Raw genomic sequence first — 23,641 nt, forward strand, 5'->3', positions numbered from 1 at the left:
ACTCATGGCAATTGGGATTGGTTTAAAGAAATGGCAATAAAATCAGAGCATGTTTTTCTCCAATCCCAGAAAGCTGTCTGGCCTAGCCAGATCTTCCTCTGAGGAAGCCAGTTGAGGTGGTTCGGGCATCTGGTAAGGATGCCCCCTGGGCGCCTCCCTAGGGAGGTGTTCCAGGCACGTCCAGCTGGGAGGAGGCCTCGGGGGAGACCCAGGACTAGGTGGAGGGATTATATCTCTAACCTGGCCTGGGAACGCCTCGGGATCCCCCAGTCGGAGCTGGTTAATGTGGCCCGGGAAAGGGAAGTTTGGGGTCCCCTGCTGGAGCTGCTACCCCTGCGACCCGACCCCGGATAAGCGGATGAAGATGGATGGATGGATGGAACAATACATACATCTTTACAGTTTATTGGTCTTAATAATTCAAACAGTGACTAAAACACGTTTTCTTTGCATAGCTGTAGAGTATAAATGAGGTGATGTAAGAACAGGGTTCCTTTCTTTTGTCAGTGGGTTTCCTTTAAAGCTACTGAGCAATCAGCAACCTCAGTCTAAGTAATACACATTAATGCTGGTTGCCACCCGCCATAAAAGAAAAAAGAAAAGAAGAAGCAGCAACCTCAGTACACTTGACAGTCAGTCAGACAGCACAGATGGTAGAGTAATAGTGAGTAAGGTAGGGAGACAAATAGGTCAAAAACTGACCCGGTTTAATAACTATGTAAATTGCTCTTATATTCTTTTTTAAGATAATCTTTTGGGCATTTTAGGCCTTTATTTATAGTTCAGCTGAAGACATGAGAGGGGGAGAGAGAGGGGGAATGACATGCAGCAAAGGTACCACAGGTTGGAGTCGAGCCCGCGGCCGCTGCGTCCAGGAGTAAACCTCTGTATATGGGCGTGCTAACATTGATTTACAATTATTTACTAATAGAACTAAGCAGGCCTTCCTTGTTGCACGATCCAAATGTTCCTCAAAACTTGCCATTTTTTGTAGCTTGCTAGCTCGAAGTTTCTTGTTGTTTCCTGAAGAGTTTGAGATCGAAAACACACAGAGAGCAGAAGGTGAGAGACAGATGTCATGCAATAATCCTGGAAATGTATTTCTGTTGATCGAGACTATCCCTTGCATAACCAAGGTATTGCTACTAGTGTGTTTGTGTGTGTGTGTGTGTGTGTGTGTGTGTGTGTGTGCGTGCGTGCGTGCGTGCAATAACTGCTCGTCCTCACTGCTGTACCTGATTATAAAGACACTTTCTCCTTCTGACTGCTTTTCTCTCTCTTCCTCTCTCTCTGTTTCCAGATTCTCCCAGGCCTGGGTTGGACCCCAGTCCATCTAACAGAGCAGGACTCCTCTCCCCTAATGCTCTTTTACCCCCCAAATCACCTTTTTTGCCCGAGGCTAGACGGTGAGTCCTCATGCCTTCACGGCCCAACCCTACCTACTCAACGCAAACACGCCCAAAAAACAAATACGCCCATACGGTGCTTGTTTAAACACTGCACACGCCACTTTTATACTTCATACTTTCATACTCTTAAAGGCATATCATGTCTGTGATAAGCACATACAGTCTCTCTGAAGGTTAATTCATTGACACTGAAACAGTAATCTCATTATGTATACAGTTATACCTAAAAGAGTGTGATCTAAGGAATCAGTATGCTAGAGTACCAAGACCCAGTTCTTTGATAGGAGTAATGCCTTTTTGATTGATGAAGACAATGAGTAAACTGCAAAAAGCATTCATCTTCAAAGTCATTCAGTCAATTATTTTTCATAAAACCAGTAAACTAAAGCCAAACCAGAGATATAGGCTTGTTAAGGAAACAGCTTTTTAACCACGCCTCACAGCATTCATTCAGCAAATGGAGCTGGCCCAGGAGTAATTACTTGACCTATGAGGAACTTTGGTCACGTAACCTCTTTCTCTGTTCAAAGTTGATCATCTGATTGAATGTGAATGTCCTTCTTGATCTGTTTTGGCCATCCACTGACTCCTGGTCCTTGGCACCTCCTAGTCGATGCTGTGAACGGTTTTGGTCTGGTGTTTACAGACCAAGTTTAAAGAGTCACTTTGGGATTTTGAGGACATCAAAGGATACATTTGTTGTGTCGACAAAATTAGGGCAAAAGAAGGTTGAATATCTTGATCATTTTTGTTGAAGCCTTCAGGTCATTATTTGAACGAGAAATGCAGACTTTTGAAGATCTAGCCACTGGGTTAGGATTAGGACACAGTTTACCTAATAAAGGTTTTTGTTCAGCAAAAGCATAGAATGCAGCCGTTGATGATTTCCTAGCCAGGAGTATTCTCCGTCTTGCAATAAGTGTGGCAAGAGCAACTATGTCCGTCTTGCTTGAATTAATGGGGGGGGGGGTGTTTTAATCCAATCTTAACTAGTCGTTTTAGTGCCTAGGACGGTCACATTGTGTCGGCTAAACTCCACTGCAACGGCCAATGAAAAGACTGTCAACCTAATTTCGTAGGATATCATACAAATTGGTGTGCAGGGCTGGACTGGCCATCTGGCATACCGGGCATTTTCCTGGTGGGTCGATGCACTTTTGGGCCGAATCGCCGATATAAATAGGCCTTTTTTTTAAATTTTTTTTTTTTTGGCCGTGCCGGCATATAAGGAACGCACAGCGGCTCATTTGTTAATTTTCTTTATTGGCACTGGCCTGACCCAATCAAATCCAGGAACCTTCCCACTCCGGTCCAAATTTACGAATCCCACTATGGCCACGCCTCCCGGCCCTGAGATACAAGCTGTAGTTATGCTGGAAGTTTAGCATCCATGTTAAAATGGACAAACGACCACCAAATCGCAAGGGAGGTGCAGAGAAATTACGGGAGAAAAAGATTGAGAATCTACAGGCGGATTCCTCAAAATGTGCCAAAATTTCGGACATGTTTGGGGCTGTAGGAGGAGGAGAGGTGACATGACAGGGCCAGGGGAGCGAGTGAGGAAAATATGGAAGAGAGAGTAGTTGACGACGTGGTAAGGAGTAGGCAAATTAACAGGGACTCTCAGAAAGGGAGGATGTGTGTGTGTGTGTGTGTGTGTGTGTGTGTGTGTGTGTGTGTGTGTGTGTGTGTGTGTGTGTGTGTGTGCGCGCGCGCGCGCCTCACGTCATAACGACAACAAGCAGTTAAAGTTGGCAGCTGTCAGGTAACCTAACTGCTTAAGCTTACATTGAAAATTCTAGCGGTTGGCCTGTTGGGTAGCTGAAAAGTCTGTGTGATCTATAAAATCAGTGTTGATACAAGCATCAGTGTTCCTTGAATTGCTTAATTAGCTTCTCTTGGTGCTCTTTTCCAGGGCATATACTACTCTCAGCTTTATTGTAGCTTTTGGGAAGGGTTATGGTTATTGTATTTAGCAGACACTTTTAGCAATAGTTAAAATTAACAGTAAACTGTTTTTAAAGTTGTTAAGCAAATTAGTAATAATACCAATGATGGCAATATAATATCAAATATCAATAATAACAAATAATAAAAATACCATAAATATACAATAAGTACTCAAAACTCTAAGAATGAATTAATTATTTAAGGGTAAGATCAACAGATAAGTCTTGGGACCCCTCTTGAAGGATCCAAAATGATCACATGAACGCAAAACACTAGGCAACTCATATCATAGAATGCATGCATATTTTAAGAGGACTGTCTGCAGGGAATGTGTCAATCACCAATCACGGTGGGTGTGGGCCGCCTGGCCCAAAAATGCCAGGGCCAATTTTTTGTCCTTGTCCAGCCCTGTTGGTGCGCATAAGTTTTCGTACGATATCATACGAACCTGTTAATGAGAATGTGTTGTCTTTAAACAACTAGATATACAACAGTGAAACTCGAATGAAAACATGAAAAATGTATGAAGACAGATGAACATGGCCTTACTACATGGCAGTTCGAAGAGTTTCAGTTTCTAGGTGAAGGTGAAGATGAAAATAGCTGCTATTGATGTGATTCTAAAGTGTGTTTTTTGCTCTCAAATATAGCCCTCAGCCTTCACCACAGCTCCATCATTCCAAAACTGTGTTGCCAAGCAATGGAGAGGCCAGCAGCAGACATGCTCTGTACAACAGTGATGCTGTGGATAGGAGAAGAGGAGGAGTGGGAGGAGGGAGGAGTTTGGACATATCTGCTGCCTCCAACAGCCAGCATCGAGATTTTACAGCTGACATGATCACTTACCGGACTCACAACATTCATAGCGAAGACATAAAAAAGCTTTCGGAGCAAACAGCTGCAGCTTGCACTGTTCAGGAGGTCAGAGGGAAAACCATGAGCTCACAAATGCCCAGTTCTAACGGCGCAGACCAGGATAACGCCAACCTCAGGTCAGATCTTCTTATACTGGAAACAGAGGTGGAAAGGATAGAAATGAAAAAGGATCTTTGTTTATAAAGCTTAAACTCTGGATTTCTGCTAATAGTAAATAGTAGATATAAAACCCAAAAGAGGCAAATAAAAATGATTAATGATTTTAGTTCTTTTGTAAGCAACAAAATGACAAAACACTGTGAGTTATGACAAAATGGAGAAATTGGAGTGATTGAGTAGTCCCTAATTGTGTGGCTAGAAAATGAATGTGAAGAGGCGAAGATGGATGTTTTTATATTTGTATAAAACAATGGCTTGGGTTCACTCTGTTGGGTTTGATAGAGAAGACAGAGAAGCGCAGATAATTGATCTGTCTGTGTACTGGAATGCACTGCTGCATTTTCTTAATAGTAAAATGAAGCATAAAGTGAATATATTAATTCACCTGGCTGCCTTCCCAAACACATATTTCCTATTTTCTTTCCTTTTAGGTTTCTAAGCAATGGAGCTCGCTCCCAGACAATCTGCCACAGCCTCAACATCGTCAAAAACATTGGTGAGGGTAGCGTATTTATTCCACACACTTTTACCACCTCCAGAGCTGTTGCTACTAAATCATCTCTTATTTGATAATACATTATATGACTAAGACTGAACATTGGTGAGATACAAACGTTCACATATGCAACATATGCAGCAAATGGATTTCATGGAAGGCATCAGTACTGCAGTTGAGCTGTATCTGTTACTGCATATCTCTGACACGTTCATCAAGGTTGAGTGCCTCTCTAATCTGACAGTCGGCTATGTTGACAGACTACTAACCATAGTGTTGTTCAGTGTGTACACAGGACAATGGTCATTTGCAGGGATTACCTGCAGGACGATGATAAAAAGTTCTATATCTGTAGTTTACAGATATAGAACAGATAGGTAGATACAGATAGATTCATATGTCCTATTTTTTTTTCTCCAACCTGTGCATTTCTTTGGCTATGTATGCGCATTTCACTCTCTCTTATGTAAGTCTCAGTCCAGTTCTACGCCCACCAAAGCAATCTGCAGTATATGACTGAGGGAGATTATGCAACAGACCCCTGTTGTTCAACGTCACCTTCCCTCTTGATATACACAAAGCCAATCTTCCCTGAAAAGATTGGATGTTCTTATCAGCAAACTTTTTAGTTTTAGTTGAATAAACTTGAGCAAACATACCATCACATGTTGACACACACACACACACACACACACACACACACACACACACACACACACACACACACACACACACACTCTCTCATGCTGGCATTACATTATTGACCTTATGAGGCTCGACACAGCTCGTGTCTTTCCGGTTTTGTCTCTTACCCTCCAGTTGCCAATGCTCACTATAGTAAATACCAACACAGTCTCACTCCCAGCCCGACAAAAACAAACACTTCGTCAGGTGCCTTTGGCCTTAGTTACTGACGCAAAAAGTCTCCTTTAGCGACGCAGGGGCCACACACACACACACACACACACACACACACACACACACACACACACACACACACACACCACATATCTGTATAGATGTACAAACAGACTACAGTTAACTTCAGTAACACACACAGAGCCATATACACAGAACATACACAACAAGAATATTGCAAGATACACCAATATATTGGTGTACTGAAGGGTAATTTGATGCCAAGTGGGGCTGATTGCCTGTTGCCCCACTGCAATTTGAAATTTGTAGTTGGCAGAAGTAAATATTTCTTTTAAAGAAGAAGGTCACCATCAACGATGTGGATTATCTTCTACAGCACGAATTTGAAGGAAATTTGAGATTAAATACCATGTTGCCCACCAGCTGTGGGATATTGCAACCGAACCGCAAAAATAATCACTAGAGCATTATAACAGAAAAACGGAAGTGTCCAAATCCAAAGAAGCTGTTCGCCCAACTATTTTTCCACTTATAAATGCCACTCCTTACACACAGTGGTAATCCAGGCTTTAAAAAAATAAAAATAAATGAAAATTCTATATGTTTACCTCATGCCTGACTCATTGTCTTTTGACTCTCCAGCATTCCTGTACCAGGAATACCGGGACACTTCCAAGCAGCAGGAGATCGAGCAACGGCGGCAGCGTGAGAACCTTTGTCCAATGGCAGAGACTGTGGTGGCAGGCTCTGGTGTCACGTCCCCTCCAGTGTTACAGCTGCAGCTGAGGAACAGTTCTCGGTCACTGAGCTTGTGGCAGAACCTGGAAGCTGTGCAGGCCAGCGGCCTGCTCACCCAGTTACCGCAGAAAGAAATCATAATGCAAGAGGTGAGCAAATGTCAGTAGGATACATCATCTGGGGACCATGAATGGCTTCACTAAAGGTTGGGCCAATTATTTAGTACATGGGATATTTCACAGGATGAGTGAAATCTTTGACCAGCTGATGGTGCTTGATGGTGGGTCAAGAAATCACTAAAGCCAAAAACATTCATCTTCTGGCAACCATGCATGTCTGTATGGCAGTCCATCAAGTACTTGTGACCACTATCACTATAACCCAACAATGTTAACCTCAAGGTAGCACAAGAGGAAAACAGAAAATCACCAAAGAAAGTAGACGTCATGATCTGGGGACCATGAATGTTTATCCTCCAATAGTTAATAATACATTTTAGTCTAGATCAAAATGGTGGGCAGAACGGCCGACATTGCAATCCGTAGAGCCATGCTGCTGGCATGGCCAACATTTATAGTTATAATAGAAACAAACAAGAGATAAATTGAGCAGCTGCTTTGCTCCAAAATAACACTGTGATATATGCTTTATGACTATAAATACAAACAGATTGTAAAGCCACATGGATTCCATCAACACACAAGTAATTACTCTGTTACACAGCCATCATTTAAATCTGGTAAATTTTTAGTTTTTCCAGTGAAAATCAGTCAAATGAAAACAATAAGCCCTAGCCAACTGAGCCAGTAGGACATCATACTTCATCAGAATTTCGAATGTCATCATATCAACTGTTCACTGGGTGTAGGGATCCTCGGTTAGTATTATTGTGTCCTTATGATTTGCTTTTTTGTCTAGGCCACATTTGAGCTCATTACCTCAGAAGCATCATACTACAAAAGTTTGGAAATTTTGGAGACTCATTTCCTACGTGACCCTGTTTTAATCAACACTCTAAGCCAATCCGATGTGCATTTTCTGTTCTCCAACATCGAGGAAGTCATGAAAGCCAGTGAAAGGTAGGACAAGGTCTTGATTAACACAATTCAGTTAATGATTGGAAGTCTGATCTTACATCAAGTTCCAGTCCAGCAGACACGCTTTGACTCCATATCCCTGGATAATGGTCTCTTAATATTTTCAGGTTCCTGATGGATCTTGAGCACCGAATTGAGAAGTCTATTTTGATCCCTGATGTGTGTGACATTGTTTACCACCACGCTGTGGAACACTTCAATGTCTTCATCAAATACGTCATTAACCAGGTGTACCAGGAGAAGAACTACAGACGCATTTTGTGAGTACCTATTTTATAAATACATCTGTTACAATGGACTATGTCTTCTTCATACACTAACAGTTAATTGTTTAGTGGTATATGAGCATACGCTGTAAAAAAAAAAAAAAGTGGACGTAGCATCTGTGCCATCACCCTGTGTGGACTGCCGTTTTGAAGTCTCGAGTTTGGCAATACGACGTTGCTACCAGATGTGTCGTTTTTTGAGGAGATGGTGAAGCTAGGGAGGATGATGTGGCCAAGCCAGTGTTGTTTACGGTTGCAATGGCGCTAAGATAAAGGCTAAAGGTGGAAAGGTGTTGATTTTCAACTCTTCTGAAGCAAGTCATCCAGTGGAGATTTACTGGAAGGTCCTCCAGGTACTGCCACCATTCATCTTCATGCACAGCAGTACCTAAAATCAGCTAGCTAGCTAGCTTGGTTGGCATAATGCTGAACAAGACATTTTTAGGCGACCAAATGTTCTAATTAACTTTGATGAAGTAAAAACAAACAGTGAGAGGGTCAGAGTTTAAGACCAAAATATAGACAAAACCTAATAACAAGGTCACGGTTATTTTTTGATGCCCACAGTGCCATGGTTAGCATTGCTAAGCCTCTGTCCTGATTGACAGGTCGCCTTTTGTCACGCCCTAAAGCATCCCCTGCTTTTTTAAATAAATGGGACCATAATTTACAAAATGAACATCATGCTGTATTGAAGGAGACTTGAAACTAGCGATTGTTATCAGAAACATGGCTGTCAGACCAAATCAGTGAAATTGGGCTTAATGGATATAATATTTTTAGGTCTGATAGATAAAAAAAAAAGGAGGAGGTGTGGCCATTTTCATTAAGAAATGTTTTCTGTTACTATTGTTAGCTCTGTATCTACTCCGAAGTGTTTTAAATATTTGGCCTTAAGTGTTTCTCTGGGACAAAATGCTAATTGTGGAAGATTGCTTGTTGTTGCTCGTTATAGGAGCATATCGTCCTCCCTCTGCACTGTCTAATGCCATTATTGAACTTGCTCGTCTGATATCCTCGCACGGATCTTCAGAAATTGTAGTTACTGGTGATTTGAATTTTGGCTGGCTTACCAATGCATCTAATGTTTTAAAAGATTGGTGTAATGATTTAAAACTTACGCAGCTAATCTCTGCTCCGACAAGGCCTGATACAGCTAACCCTGAGAAAGTCATCTTATTGGATCTTCTTTTAACAAATAGGCCACATAATTTTAATTTTAGTGGGGTTCTTCTGCTCGATTTTAGTGATCACTGTCCAATAGCCTGTATCACAGACACTGGACAAGAAAAGTCTTGTTTTATTGTAAAGAGAACTTTTAAAAAGTTTGTAGAGCAAGATTTTGTACATGACTTGTCTTTAAGTGATAGTTCTCTCACGATAACTGTTACTGACCCCACTATGGCTTTAAATTATTTTATTAAATTATTTTATTAACCTTTTCAATTCTGTTGTTGATAAACATGCCCCTTTTAAGAAGCTAAGAATAAAGAACAGAAGTAACCCTTGGTTTACTGCGGATATCACTGACATGTTACATTCTAGGGACATTTCCTGGAAAAAAGCACGTGCTTTGGGGTTGGGTGCAGATTGGTAGCATTTTCGTCACCTCCGAAACAAGTGCCTTTTTGTAATTTGTAATGCCAAGTCTGAGTCTAATCTCATAGCCCTTCCTCATCCTTACCCAATCAGATTACTCAGGATTCTGTCACTGTCTATAATGAGAAGGAGTTATGCGATATCTTTAATAAACACTTTGTTACTGCCGGTCACTTATTCCAGAATTCACCCTTAATTGTTCTGATATGTGACAACTCATCTAGTATGCCAGGGGATCCTGGGATGTATAGTGCTCAATGCGCTCTGTGACATTGATCCAATGAAGTGACCCTCCTTTTTTTCATGTCTGTGAATGCTGTCAGCCCATCTTTTCAGTTGAGAACAGGTTTGTTTTACATCATGACAAATGTGATGTGCAGGGTGTGGTTGACTATGAATATAATGTGTATGTCCCTCTTCCCACGTGCTGCAGAGGACAAGTGCCCTGTATGACAGGCACTGAATGGTATCTGTGCCAGCTACTGGAAAACACTTCTGAGATCTGCTGCTTGTTTCAAAATCAGTAGACTGGTTCATGAAGTAACATTTAGTAGATGCACCACTAAGAATGTATGTCTATTAGATGTCATTATCCATCTGTTTTGAGGATTTAAAGTAAATTATGCAAAGTCTGTTTAGAAGATTTGACGTAACAGTCTGATCACACTCGTAAGGGTGTTAGGAGTGCCAAGTCTAGTTACTAATCACATAAATCACATCAGTGACTGAGTTGCAAGGTAGAAATATTAACTTAGGAAGAACATGACAAAACTGAAAACCCCAGTGACTAATTATTGTGATAGGTGGGAGGAGAACAGTTTGATTTCTTTCTCTCTTACTTGTAAAGCATGTTCCTTTCTCATATAGGCTGGTAGACTTTAACATGTTTTCACTGTCATTCTAGACAGATTATTCCCAGGAGGGCTGGGTATTATGCAAAAATCTTCGATACCGATACCTTGAATTCAGTACTGGTTCTTGAACGATATTTTTTTATATCGATATAATAAAATCAATTTTAACAATAAAATAAATTCCAACATTACACATTACGGCACAAATCTTAATTTTTCCACTGTGATCCTCCTACAACGACACACACACATGAGCGTAATGTAGTGCCTTTCCTGCATGTCTCTACGATATGTAGACAGCCAATCACAAGCATTCAATATTGGTAGAAGCATGCAGCATGCCTATTGGCTCACTGGCGCTAATGAGACTTGCTCTTGAGGAGTAGAATTTTGGTATTGAATGAAAAGGCATTTCTTGATACTAAGGAGGCATTTCGCTTGGTGCCTAAAAAGTATTGTTTCGGTGCCCAGCCCTAATTCCCAGGCTGCATATATAAAGCAAAGGTAATTTGCTCTCTTACTTCACATTAACTCATAGACGTACAGGAGCAAAACACTTTTTCAAAACACCTCAAAGGTGTTCCTAGAACCACAATACATGTTCAGGCCAATTAAAAAAAAATAGGTCTGAATCATGGAGCTCTGCCCTCAGTTGAAGACATCTGAGGGGAGCGACTTCTATGCTCTCCACCCCACCCAAAAAGGGGGTGCCAAGGCTTGGCAAGCCAAAGCACTTCCTCCGTGAGGAGGAATACAACTCAAGACGCTATGGAAAAGTTAATTGTAAGACACTCCCATCGCGCAAGAGCAGGGGAGGATGAGCGGCCTACAGGACAGACAACTGTTATGACCACGGATGACGATCAAAGGACAACGGCACAGAACAACGGAATAACTAGAGTCTGTAGGTGTGGAAAGGTCTGCAAAGGCAATAGGGGTCTGAAGATACACCAGAGTAGGATGGGCTGTTTACAACACAGTAGTGTGCAACGCACAGGGCAACCTGATGAGACAGAGGAGAGGCAGGGTCAGGTGTCCAACCATAGCACCCAGAATCTCCAGGCACACAATGAAGGCGTTAGCATTCTTTCAAGTACCAACAATGTATCAGACGACAAGCAACATCAAGAGAGGCAAGCAACCATTGAGGGAGAGGAAAAGAGGAAAAAGCTAGTGTTGTGGCCAACAGCAGCAGCCAGGAAAGACTGGGAGTCTTTCGACAGGGAAATAGACCAAGTCCTGGAGTCTGTCCTCGCTGGTGACGTTGGCAGGAAGATGAAGGCAATGTCCATTATCATCTGGAATACGGGAGCAGAACGCTTTGGGATGGAGCAGAGACAGACCAAAGTCCCGCAGCATGCTGGAGAGAACAGGCGCTCAAGGGAAATTGCAAAACTCAGAGGCGACTTGAGAAGAGTGAAGGTTTTTCGGCAGGCTCCTGAAGACAAAAAACCTGCCCTTAAAGAGATGCGAGATAATGTGAGGGAGAGCATAAAGACCTTGCGCTGAGAGGAGTGCCAGCGAAGGGATAGAAGGAGGCGGGAAAAGGAGAGGGTCAAGTTCACAAAAAAACCCTTCAAGTACCTGTCAGGGCTCCTTGGAGTTCAAAGATCAGGAGTGCTAAAAGCCCCGAAGGAGGAGGTAGAAGAGCAACTCCGTAAAGTGCACAGTGACCCAAGGCGGGAGGATGAACTCGACCTGGAAGGAAAGCTGTGCAGCCCAGAGGAGCCGACCATCTCCTTTGATGACGGAGAGCCCAGATGGCAGGAAGTCAACGACTTCATCCGAAAGGCCAGGGGAAGATCTGCACCGGGGCCGAATGGAATTCCGTACAGAGTTTACAAGAACTGTGAGAGGCTGAGGAGATGTCTTTGGAGGCTACTTAAGGTAGTGTGGAGGAAGAACCATCTGCCAGACAGCCGAGGGATGCTTCATCCCCAAGCAGGAGGACTCTTCCAGCTTGAAAGACTTCCGCACAATCTCGCTGTTGAATGTGGAGGGGAAGGTGTTCTTCGGAATTGTGGCAAAGAGGCTGACCCAGTTCTTGATCAACAACAAGTATGTTGACACCTCTGTACAGAAAGGCGGAGTACCAGGAGTCCCCGGTTGCATCGAACACAACAGCATCATCTCCAAGATCATCGAGGACGCTAAGAGGAACCAGGGAGATCTAGCAGTCCTGTGGCTTGACCTAACGAATGCCTATGGCACAGTGCCGCACAAGTTAGTCGACCACACACTCAAAGCCTATCTCATCCCCTAGAAGGTACAGCTGCTCCTCCGGAACTACTTTGGGTACTTCAAGATACGCTTCACCTCTGGTGACTTCACTACCAACTGGCAGAGATTGGAGGTCGGAATCGTGACCGGATGTACCATCTCTGTGATTCTGTTCGCAGTGGCGATGAACCTCCTCGTCAAGTCAGTGAAGAAGCTCAGACGGGGAGCTGTGCTGTCAAGTGGCATCCAACAGGTCCCAGACAGGGCCTTTATGGATGACTTGACAATCACAGCGAGGAGCAGATGGATCTTGGAAGATTTGGTAGAGCTCACCACAGCAGCTAGGATGGAGTTCAAACCCTCAAAATCGAGAAGCTTGGTCCTGAAGCAGGGCTGTGTCCAGGACCATTCTGGTTTAAGATCGGTGAAGATACCATCCCAACAGTCACGGAGAAGCCGGTAAAGAGCTTGGGAAGTTGGTACAGAGCCGACCTGACTGACAAAGCAAGCGTGAAAGAGATGCTCAACCAAGCAGAAGAATGGCTGAAAGCCCTGGAGAGGAGTGGCCTGCCCAGCAAGTACAAGGTATGGGGCTACCAACACGGCATCCTTCCAAGGCTCCTGTGGCCACTGCTTGTGTACGAGGTCCCCTTGACAACAGTGGAGGCTTTGGAAAAGAGAATCAACAACTTCCTCAGGAGGTGGCTGTCTGTCCCCAAAAGCTTTTGCTCTATAGGGCTATAAAGCTCTGGGAGAAAACTGCAATTGCCAATTACATCAGTCGTGGAGGAATTTAAGACAGCCAAAGTCTGGTTGGCCATGATGCTGCGCGACAGTGATGATCAGGCTGTGCGACAGGAGAACATCGTGGTGAAGACGGAAGTGGAAGTGGAAGGCCAGCGGAGCTCTCAGGGAAGCGGAGGAGCGCTTACAACATGCAGACATCATGGGCACGGTGACCCCGGGGAGGCTGTGCCTGGGAGTCATCACCCGAGCAAGCTGGAAGGAGGCAAGTTGAAGACGTCTGAAGGGAGCGACATCTATGCTAGCCACCCCACATAAGGAGCAGGACATAAGTCCTGTCTAGTGCAGTGGCTGCGATATACCCTACATACATAAAATAGCAGGTTCAAATCAATGTATTGATGTTTTGTGAAGGGCTTAATTGTTTTAAGGGCACTGTGTTAAAGCATAATTCTGGTGATATATTTTTCTTGCTGTCAACAAAAGTCCCATGAAATGACAAAAAACAACAATGACTTGATCCAAATATTGCCTGTGTAGCCAAGTCTGACAAATCAGGCTACTGGAAGTCAAAATCAGGAATTAGTTTTATCATCCTTTTTTATAACAGTTTGGCAGTGTCTGGCCCCTCCCATTCAAACTGATTTCCATCACAACAATGACAATGACTGATGGAGGAGTGTCATGCTTGAATGAACTGGCACGTCCAGCACAACAAAACTCAGATTAAACTCTCAAACTAGGCGGTGTTGATCACATACGAATCAATATTCTTTTACTGTTTTGCATATTTCTCACCTAAAATGTTTTCAAAAACACATTTGAAGTGTACTGTTTAGCTGTAATTTGAGAAAGTTTGTGATCCGGCCACATGGTTTTTCCCTAATCAAAACGAACCAAGAATGTGTCTCAGAGCCACGTCATTTCATTGCTCTGATTGGTTTTAGGTCTATTCAACAGAGGCATTTTGATCTCTGAAATCGAAAATGAACTTGAGTTGAATGAAGTTCAATGAATAAAGAGTTTCCAGACTAATATGCATTTGCAAATGTGTATGGCTATGCCAGGCTAGGAGACCTTAATGGATGTTTTAATACAATTAAATGAATGAGCCTTCAGCACAGCCAGTGTGATCTTTATCCATGGATGATCAGCAAAAACCAGACCTTTGTGTAACAGTGTCTTTTTCACTTTCTATCTCTGTCTCTCATCAACACATCAAAGAGAAGAGAGAGAATGTGTGTTTTTGTAATGTTGTATGATCAACTAAGCATTGTTTTTTCTTAACATGACTGTCCAGAGAAGGAAACCAGGCATTTCGGGAAGCCATGGCTGCACTGGAGAACCATCCACATGTCAGGGGCCTGTCCTTTACCTCGTTCCTAATCCTTCCTTTCCAAAGGATCACAAGGCTGAAGTTGCTCGTACAAGTGAGTGTGCCGTAATGATTTAAAACTAAACAGATATTACAGGGCGAGCCTGGCCCTATGTAGGCTTAGTCCTTGGCAGTGGACCGGGTTTGAGTCTGACCTATTAGCCCTTTGCTGCGTGTCATCCCCTCTCTCTCTCCCTTTCCTGTCCATCTGCACTATCTAAATAAAAAGCCCAATAAATCATGTTTTAACTAAATATATACATATGTACAGTAAAATGGTAAGATATAGAAGTTTTGGATATATTTTATACAGGTTAAAATTGCAGTAATGAAGTGGGGTTTGGTGCCACTGTAGATGCTTTTTGTTGAGGCTTTTGTTGTTTTTATTTGACATTGTTTCTCACACAGAACATCCTGAAAAAAGCAGACGAAAACTCAGAGAGGGAAGCAAATGCTATAAAAGCACATCAGCAACTGGAGCAGGTGAGCATCTGTCAAGGGGCGGGGCCCAAATTGAGATTGAGAACAGCAGTGAGGCAGTTTTAAGGATCGTGTCATCATAATGTATTACTTTGTATCATTAACATCTGCATGCCATTTACATTGATTGTTGACATGAAGGATAAAATTATTGTTGCCTATATAACTTTCCAAACTTGTAAAACAGTGTAATACATACAGCTGTGCAGTGTTTTGGTCCCTGGTTTGTGTCTCATTGTCTCACCAGTATCTGAAACCATTAATTTGAAGCTCCGCCCAAATTCAGCCTTTGCATGATTTTGACGCAGGGCTGATTTCAGTCCTGCGTCAAAAAAGACCTAGTTAGGCTAAATCATTTCCTGTATTACTGGTTTTAAAGAAGTTTGACCGATATTTTTGTACTCAAGCAGAGTACACTGTTAAAGGCAGGATTGGCAATGTTGAAAAGCTAGCAAGATTCAAAAGTAACATCTCCTCAGGGCTCCGTCTAACCCCTCCCCCTGCCCTCAGGGCTATGTCTAGCTGTATCTGCAACCTTTTTAGTTGCCCCATTTCAGCATTAGTCTTTCTTTTCTTTGCCATTTTAGCAGGGAAGGCTGCTGAAAGTAACTGCGGCAGCGGCAAGGTTTGCCGAGTTGTTTTTCCTCAATTGTCCAGTAGATTTGCAGTAACTCTGGCATCGACATGTGTACATGGCAGGGGTAGAGTATGTGCAGTTTATAAAAACAGGGTTTACATATCCCTAGTATTAACAGCAGGGCAGTCAGAATACACTTCCACTAAAAGAAAGTAATAAGGAGAAATAATAAGATAAATACGATAATAACAAAAGTAAGGAGCAAGTTTCTTCAAGTCATTTAAGACCTTTTAAACCACCATCTTTGCTATGTTTTCCTTTGGTTGGGAATAAAGACAGTGAGGCATACTTATAGGGAATGCTTGGAAATCATAGTGGTGCCTCTGATTGGAGTTTGTATCAGTGATTGGTAATTGGCTCCACATAGCTCACTGTATTTAGTGTGACTTTACTCTTGAGGGTAAACCAATGGGATATTATTTAAGAAAAAGCAAGTTTGAAGTTCTATCGGTTAGAATTCGTATTCCAATACTTAATCCACCTACTTGTGCAACATCAACCACTCACTGGGTCCAATTGTAATTGTCAAAACCCATTTGTGTAAGTGGAGTCAGCACTTGATATTAAAGCAGGTTATACTACAGTGTGAGTACCCGTGCTGGCTCAGACTAAAACAAGACAACACTAGAGTTGAACAATAACAGGTAAGGGAGACGGATTTGTTGTAAACAAGAGTATTATTGATATCTGCTATATCATGTTTTATTACATTACAAGATTTCTTTGCATGTAAGTGAGTGGGGAGGACCTCCACCATTAGCAGTCTTTACACTTTATTTTGACAGATAACTCAAGATAATTATTAAAGGCAGGGTTGGTAACACTTACAGACAGACTTTTTTATATAGTTTGAAATGGTCTTTACACCATGACATAAATTAAAAATAATAAATAACTTATGGGCTCTGAAAAAGGAGCGAAAAAGATCTATCATCTGTAGCTGCTGTAATCCTGTAAAAACGCCGACCAATCACTGCTTTGGAAAGAACCAATGAAATTCCTCCTTGCTCCGCTGTGTGTACTCTGATGGTACATGTCCCAGCATTACACGCTAGTGGTCTTGCCACTAGTTTCTCTTCACTGACCACTGACAAGCAAAGAAAATGGTCTCTGCCCTCCTACAACCACGATGGCTACAGCTGATTGGACGAACGAGTCACGTGGGGTTGGCTGCCCCCCCGAATTTCAAAACCGACCATAATGGCAGCTCGTTCGTAATACGATTTTGTATTTTACGAAAATAGTTCAGCAAAACGTGTTTCTGTAAACATTTTAAGCGAGAAAGAGGCCATGCAGTTGATGAATCTGTCTTCATTTCATATCGACAAAGGTCAGTTTAAAAGATTTTCATCAGCTTTTGAGAGGCAGCGAGCCGAGCCGGCCACTCCTCATGAAGTTGGCTAGATTCAGCTTTATGCAAATGAGTGACTCGACGCCCCGCTTCTCCAAAGTCCCGTGACGCTACCAGAATGCATTGCACGGCTGCTCCCACAGAAATAAATGGGAAGTGGGGAAATGGGACACTATAACCCTCTGTGTATGAGTCTGAGCTCAATCTGCAACTTGCAGTAACTCCGCCGTAGTTACTGCAAGTCTACTGGAGAATGGAGGAAAAACTCATACTATACTCATATTGAACTATTCCTTCCTCTTTTCAATTGTTATTGTATATTTTTTGTAAATGTGTAAATTATATTGTATTGTTATACTGCATTCTTAACAGTATTTTTTTTTTTTTTTATTTCTTGCTGTCCTTTCTGTTTTTTTATTCTTTATATGTTTATATGTTAAGTGAGTGTTGTACTTTGAGAGCAAAGATTAACCAGAGTCAAATTCCTTTTGTTTGTTTGTTTGTTTTATTTGTTTGTTTGTTTACGCAAACCTGGCCAATAAAGCTGATTCTGATTCTGAAAACTCAGCAAAAGTTGACGCTGTCACGGTTATTTAGTAACTTGTTTTGATGAGTAAAATTGCAGTCCTTTCTCTGCACTGCTCTGAAGGCAGGTCTGTGTGTAGGTTAGCGCCCCAAGGGCAATAGGGGGGATTAGACGGAGCCCTGAGGAGATGCTAAATCATAGATAGATAGATAGATAGATAGATAGATAGATTTTTATTGATCCCAAAAAAATGGGAAATAACTGTGTTGCAGCAGCAGCAAAATATCAGACACACAGCACACATACAGAGTAAACATTAAATAATAGGAAACAATATACATTAAATAGTAATAGAATACTACACGAGCAATATTTAAAATATATACAATTTGGAAATGAAATGTATAACTGTTACAATATATATGGATAAACTTAATGTGCAAGTTGGGGAGTAAAAATGTACAACTGTTTCACTAGTAATGATAGGATGTAGATAAACCTATTGTGCAATGTTGTGCAAGGTGCATTCAGTGCAGTTGTGATGTATATGAGTCTTATCTCACACTCCGTGATGAAGTGTTCAAAAGTTTAATTGCCTGTGGTAGGAATGATTTCCTGTAGCGGTCCGTGCGACATCGAAGCTGTCGGAGCCTCTTAGAGAAGGTGCTCCTCTGTTGGACCAGTGTGGGGTGGAGAGGGTGGTCGTGGTTATCCATGATATATAACAGTTTGTTCAGTGACCTCCTCTCCACCACAGCTTCAAAAGTGTCCTGTTTGCAGCCAATAACGGAGCCAGCCTTCCTGATCAGTTTGTTCAGTCTGTTTGTGTCGCTGGTTCCGATGCTGCTGCCCCAGCAGATGGCGGAGGAGAACAGAGCGCTGGCCACAACAGACTGGTAGAAAATCTTGCTAGCTTTTCAACATAACCAGCCCTGCACCAAGGCCATGCTTCCTGGCATGAATTACAAGTGCAGCCAGGGTTCTCTAGGAACTGAGTTCCAGAGTTGCAGCAATGCAGCAAATGTTTATTTTTTTTTTTTATAAAGATAAGATAAAGAAGAGAAAACAATATCACATGATGTTCTAAGGTTATGGATTGATGGTGTATGTTTATGTCTTCCTCAGATTGTGAAAGAGTGTAACGAGGGAGTGCGAAAAATGAGTCGTACTGAGGAGCTAATCAGTATTGAGAAAACACTGGAGTTCAAATCCAAGGTAATCTAAGTCTTATTGTCTTGCATTTTGAATGTAATGAAGTCACACAGTTTTTTGTTTTTCATGATGGCACATTCAGGGGCGTAGCACAAAATTCTGGGCCCTGTAGAAAGGCATTTTCTATTGGCCCCTCCCCGCATCCACAGCTATTCATTCTAGCATTTTTTTGGACCCTCCTCACATGAGGGCCCTGGGTACTCAGTCCCCTTTCCCCCCCCAGTCCGACACCCCTGGGCACATTGCAGATTTTGTGCCCAGCTTTTTCCTTGCTGATATAGCTGTAACAAAGTGGAAGGAGAAAATCAGCTAAATCTGTTAGTAACAATTGAGCAGTGCAATACAATAATGGTGTTCAGGATTAAGGGGATTTGTTCAGACTATAGCTGTGTCCCAATTAAGAGACCACCTTCTTCAGGTCTGGATTTCAAGACTCGTCATATGTCAACAAGTCCCATTTCAAAGGTTTGAGAAATGTAGCTGAGAAATCTGGCTTTCTTTGGCCCTGTTTTAGACATGTGGTTCATCCTTTGTAGTCATCTGTATCCCACAATATTTTGGGTCACAGTGAACTCCTGGGTAGTTAAAATTTAAGAGGGAATGAATTTTGTGGAGACTGTTGCACCTGCTAATGCATGTTGTGACCAATAGAGGGCTGTAGTGCAGATGGTAAAGCGCTAAAGACATACTGTTTGGTCTGAAGACGTGGTACCCTTGTGTTGACAATGTTAGTAATGATAGCTTACTGTGTCAGTAATAAAGAAAGCCTTGATGAAGTTTTTCTTGAAACCAAGAGAGCCATCTAGTGGGCTCAACAAATACAACTGATGGTTCATTTGGCCATCACTAATAACTAGGTAGTGGTTTGTCATAGATGGAGAGAGGCAGAGATGCATGTGCTATATGAGCACAAGAGCCCTGTGTTATAGTGTTACTGTGCTACTAATAGCAGCCATTTTTCACTGCAAATAGTGCTAATAGTGATAACTGTAATTGTGGTCATCATGTGGATTTCTTTTTGATAAAATGTGCTGGCTCATGGTTTTCAGTTTTAAGAGACTTTCAGAATTTACAGAATGACAAAATAATGGGATTATACAATCCCTCTGAAATTCATAAAGGCTTGCTGAGATCAACAGTTGCTTAGGACCAGAGCAACCACTCTGACTCTATTCACTTGTGGAGAAATAGCCACAGGAACATGTCTTGAGTGTGGATGCTGCAGTGTCACACTCACTACCCAACTCCAACACTGTTTTCACTGTAGAGCTGCAAAGATGAATCAATATCGACCAGTTGTCAATTATTAAATTAATCGGCAATTATTTTGATAAGCGATTAATAATATTTTCATGAATTATTTTTTATAAATTCTCTGATTCCAGCTTCTTAAATATGAATATGTTTTAGTTTCTTCGCTCCTCTAGTAAACTGAAGATGTTTTTGAGATGTTTTGAACAATGAAAAAATTGTCAAAAATGGCGATCAGTTTTTCCAAAACCCAAATGTCTTCATTTGAAACTGATCGCCATTTTTGACAATTTTTTGTGGCGATCATTTGAAACTGATCGCCATTTTTGACAATTTTTTCATAGACCAAACAACTAATTGATTAATTGCGAAAATAATCGACAGTTTTAACGACAATGAAAATAATTGTTAGTGGCAGCCCTATTTCACAGATCAGAACTTATTTGACTCTGTGATTATGGGCAGGCTCTCTAACAAGTCATTACAGAGTTTCTTTAATGTCTAAATGGACCAAATGACATACAAACCAAATCATCACAATTGCACTGTGCAGGAACTATAAAATATAGTTTGTATAGGAAATGTATAAACATAACAGTGAACCTCTACCTTTTGTCCTCTGCAGTCTGTGCCCATCATTTCCCACTCGCGCTGGTTGCTAAAGAAGGGTGAAGTGCAGCTGATGGCTGGACCGAAGAGTACTAGGACCATGCGGAGTCGTAAGCTCTACCAACCGGTCTACTTGTTCCTTTTTAACAATCTGCTGCTGGTCACCAAGCGCAGCTCAAGGTAAGCATTTGCCAATGTATTCTCACTGTGAAACACTCAGTTCACCATTTATTTGGTACACTAAACTAAACTAATGCAGTCTAATACAACAGTTCTGCAATAAACCCTCCTTTCATGCAGGTTCTAATGTGCAGTTTGTGTTGGAACTGTTTAAGAGAGGGGTTGATTTAACTTTATGATGCAGGATGTAGTATGTGGTGGTGTTGAACTGTATTGCATTTAGGGTTGACTAGTCGACAATTCTAAGGAGCCTAATTTGACTTCAAATCTTAGTCGAATCACCGCAGTGGTGGAAAATGTGGTTATAAACAAAGGGTCATTTTATTTGGCTATAAGGGGGTGCTGAATATCTGATTTTACATAATTGCTTGTTTTTTCTCAATAAATCATGGTACAAGCCTATTTTGGAATACATTTATTAGTTGGTGCACTCACTCAAGAACTTACACACACACACACACACACACACACACACACACAGTGGAGTGAGTTTACAATTTGCACACTATCCCAAACAGTCCTGATTTTCTACCTGCCATGTACCCAAGTTCAAACTGTCATTTTTTAAGCCTACGGTGTTTAATATTCAAAGGATACATTTTGTGTGGAAATCACTTTAGTCAATATAACAGGAGTACACACACACACACACACACACACACACACACACACACACACACACACACAGCGATAGCGTTGCAGGGATTTTATGTTAAACAAAAAGGATCTTACTCTTTAACAAAAAGGTCTATCTCTGTAGGGATTCTTTCCATAATGTTGTCAGACACTTAGAATAATAATCTGAGCATGTCAGTGGCAAAACAAGCAATTTTTGTGGACGTAAATTGAAGGTGCACAATTGCCCATTAAAGTAACATTGCAGCTTGTTTCGCTGCAGATCTTATTTAATACTGGACAAATTCCAAAGATCGTTGTTCCCATCAGTGACTTAGACATAACGTGGGAAAATATGGTCCAGATTGAAAAAACACGAAGTTACCCTTTTAAAGGCAATTTTTTGCGTCAGATTAGGTAGCTCAAGCTAGAATATTTTTTTGTATGAACTACCCTCTAAACTGACAACTTGTGGTGTGGGTCAGAATAATGCAATATAATTCAACACCACAAACTGAGTGAATGTTTACATTCAGTGAATGTTAATTTAGTCAACTTGTTGTCAGTGGGGAGAAGTTCCAGGTTCTTGACTCATGCACACGGGCCATGTTGAGGACTGAAGATCTTGAAGACCAGGGCCAGCTACTGGCCAATGTCTTTAATCTTAAACTGCTGGAGAACCAAGAGGAGCGTCCAGTCAGCTACATGCTCAAGACCTGCAGTATGTGAGTATCAGAAGCACAATCATCTTATGGTTCACATAGCGGTTGCGAATGAGATGTGGGTAAGGATAATGAGAGAAAATGAAGAGATCACGTTAAGAGCTGGGCCTCGCTCTGCTTCCAAACAAACTCTGGATGGGTTTGTTTGTGAAAACCATGGCGTTTTGTGATAGTAGATATGTGATTTTAGCAGGAAGCTTAAAGCTTTAGTGCGTACCTTTTTTATATTAATGAACGTCCGTTTCATTAAAGGCATTGCCAAATGAGTTGATACAAAGCTAATTAAGACTATCAGCTCCACAAAACTCTCTCTGTATTTCTCTGTATGGCTATGTTCAGAAGATTGTGTCGTCGGCAACTTTCGCGCGCAGAAACTCAAGTGAAGATAATTACCTCTTCTGAAGAGTCCATCTTGTTTTTTTAATCCTCCGTGTCCTCCTTGGCTACTAGCACATGCGTGGTGGGGGGCGTGGTTACGGAAGGCTTGTGTCATGTGGATGCAATACTTAAAATTCCTCATGGGGGTGACAGAAACTACGCACTATAGCTTTAACTACTATTAAATTCATCTTCTGATTGTTAACTGTTCAGAAAGCAATTTTATGAAAAAGCAATCTGTGTAAGTCATGTAAATATTTCTGTAGAGAATACACATAAAAGAGTAATGTGTGTACCCTTGATGCGCAAAACTTATATATTAGTACATCTGGCTCACACTGATCAAATATGAAACATTTTAATGGGCATTTCAGGATTGTTCACTTTTATAATCACTTGCAAATTAGTGAAGTATAAGGAACATGTCAAACAGTATAACATTGACTACATTTACATGCACATAATATTCCGGTTGTTGCCCTTATTACGAAAAAGACAATATTCCGACTAGGCTGACCATAAGCCATAACTAGACAAGAGGCCGTAAACTGTCACAAACTGCGGCAAAAACCCAGATTGAGACACAGATTCTGAATGCGTTGCATACATTTTTCAAAACTGCTTCTAAAACCAGAATAATACCGGAATATCCCACATTTCTTAATCACAAAAATGCTAAATCCGGTAAAAGGCCTCCTTCAGGGGTTATCATTATTTAGGGGTGGCAGTAGCTCAGTCCGTAGGGATTTGGGCTGGGAACTGTATAGTCACTGCTTCAAGTCCCTGTACGGAGTGTTGATTGGTAGCTGGAGAGATGCCAGTTTACCTCCTGGGCACTACCAAGGTGCTCTTGAGCAAAGCACCATACCCCCCCAACCACCCAGGGCGCTGGTGTTTTCTAGCCAATATTTCCATAAAAAAGAGATATATTATATTAAAAAGAGACACATATTGACAGAAACGAACCATGAGGATATGTGGAGAGCTCCTGCGGAGGTGTGAAAGGCTCTAATTAGCA

General features: G+C 41.7%; 1 protein-coding gene across 1 annotated transcript in view; it reads left to right on the forward strand.

Moving 5' to 3' along the window:
* Positions 1–23,641, forward strand: part of ngef (neuronal guanine nucleotide exchange factor) — a 31,934-nt gene that overhangs the window by 3,042 nt on the left and 5,251 nt on the right. Inside the window, exons 2-12 of the mRNA XM_078245829.1 lie at positions 1,301–1,406; positions 4,010–4,351; positions 4,826–4,890; positions 6,412–6,656; positions 7,426–7,586; positions 7,712–7,864; positions 14,588–14,717; positions 15,071–15,145; positions 18,782–18,871; positions 20,745–20,908; positions 22,090–22,248. Of these exons, the coding sequence (XP_078101955.1) occupies positions 1,301–1,406; positions 4,010–4,351; positions 4,826–4,890; positions 6,412–6,656; positions 7,426–7,586; positions 7,712–7,864; positions 14,588–14,717; positions 15,071–15,145; positions 18,782–18,871; positions 20,745–20,908; positions 22,090–22,248 (1,690 nt within the window). The remainder of the gene's footprint in view (positions 1–1,300; positions 1,407–4,009; positions 4,352–4,825; positions 4,891–6,411; positions 6,657–7,425; positions 7,587–7,711; positions 7,865–14,587; positions 14,718–15,070; positions 15,146–18,781; positions 18,872–20,744; positions 20,909–22,089; positions 22,249–23,641) is intronic.

Source organism: Sander vitreus, chromosome 3, assembly GCF_031162955.1.
Source record: "Sander vitreus isolate 19-12246 chromosome 3, sanVit1, whole genome shotgun sequence".
In the NCBI taxonomy this organism is placed as follows: domain Eukaryota; kingdom Metazoa; phylum Chordata; class Actinopteri; order Perciformes; family Percidae; genus Sander; species Sander vitreus.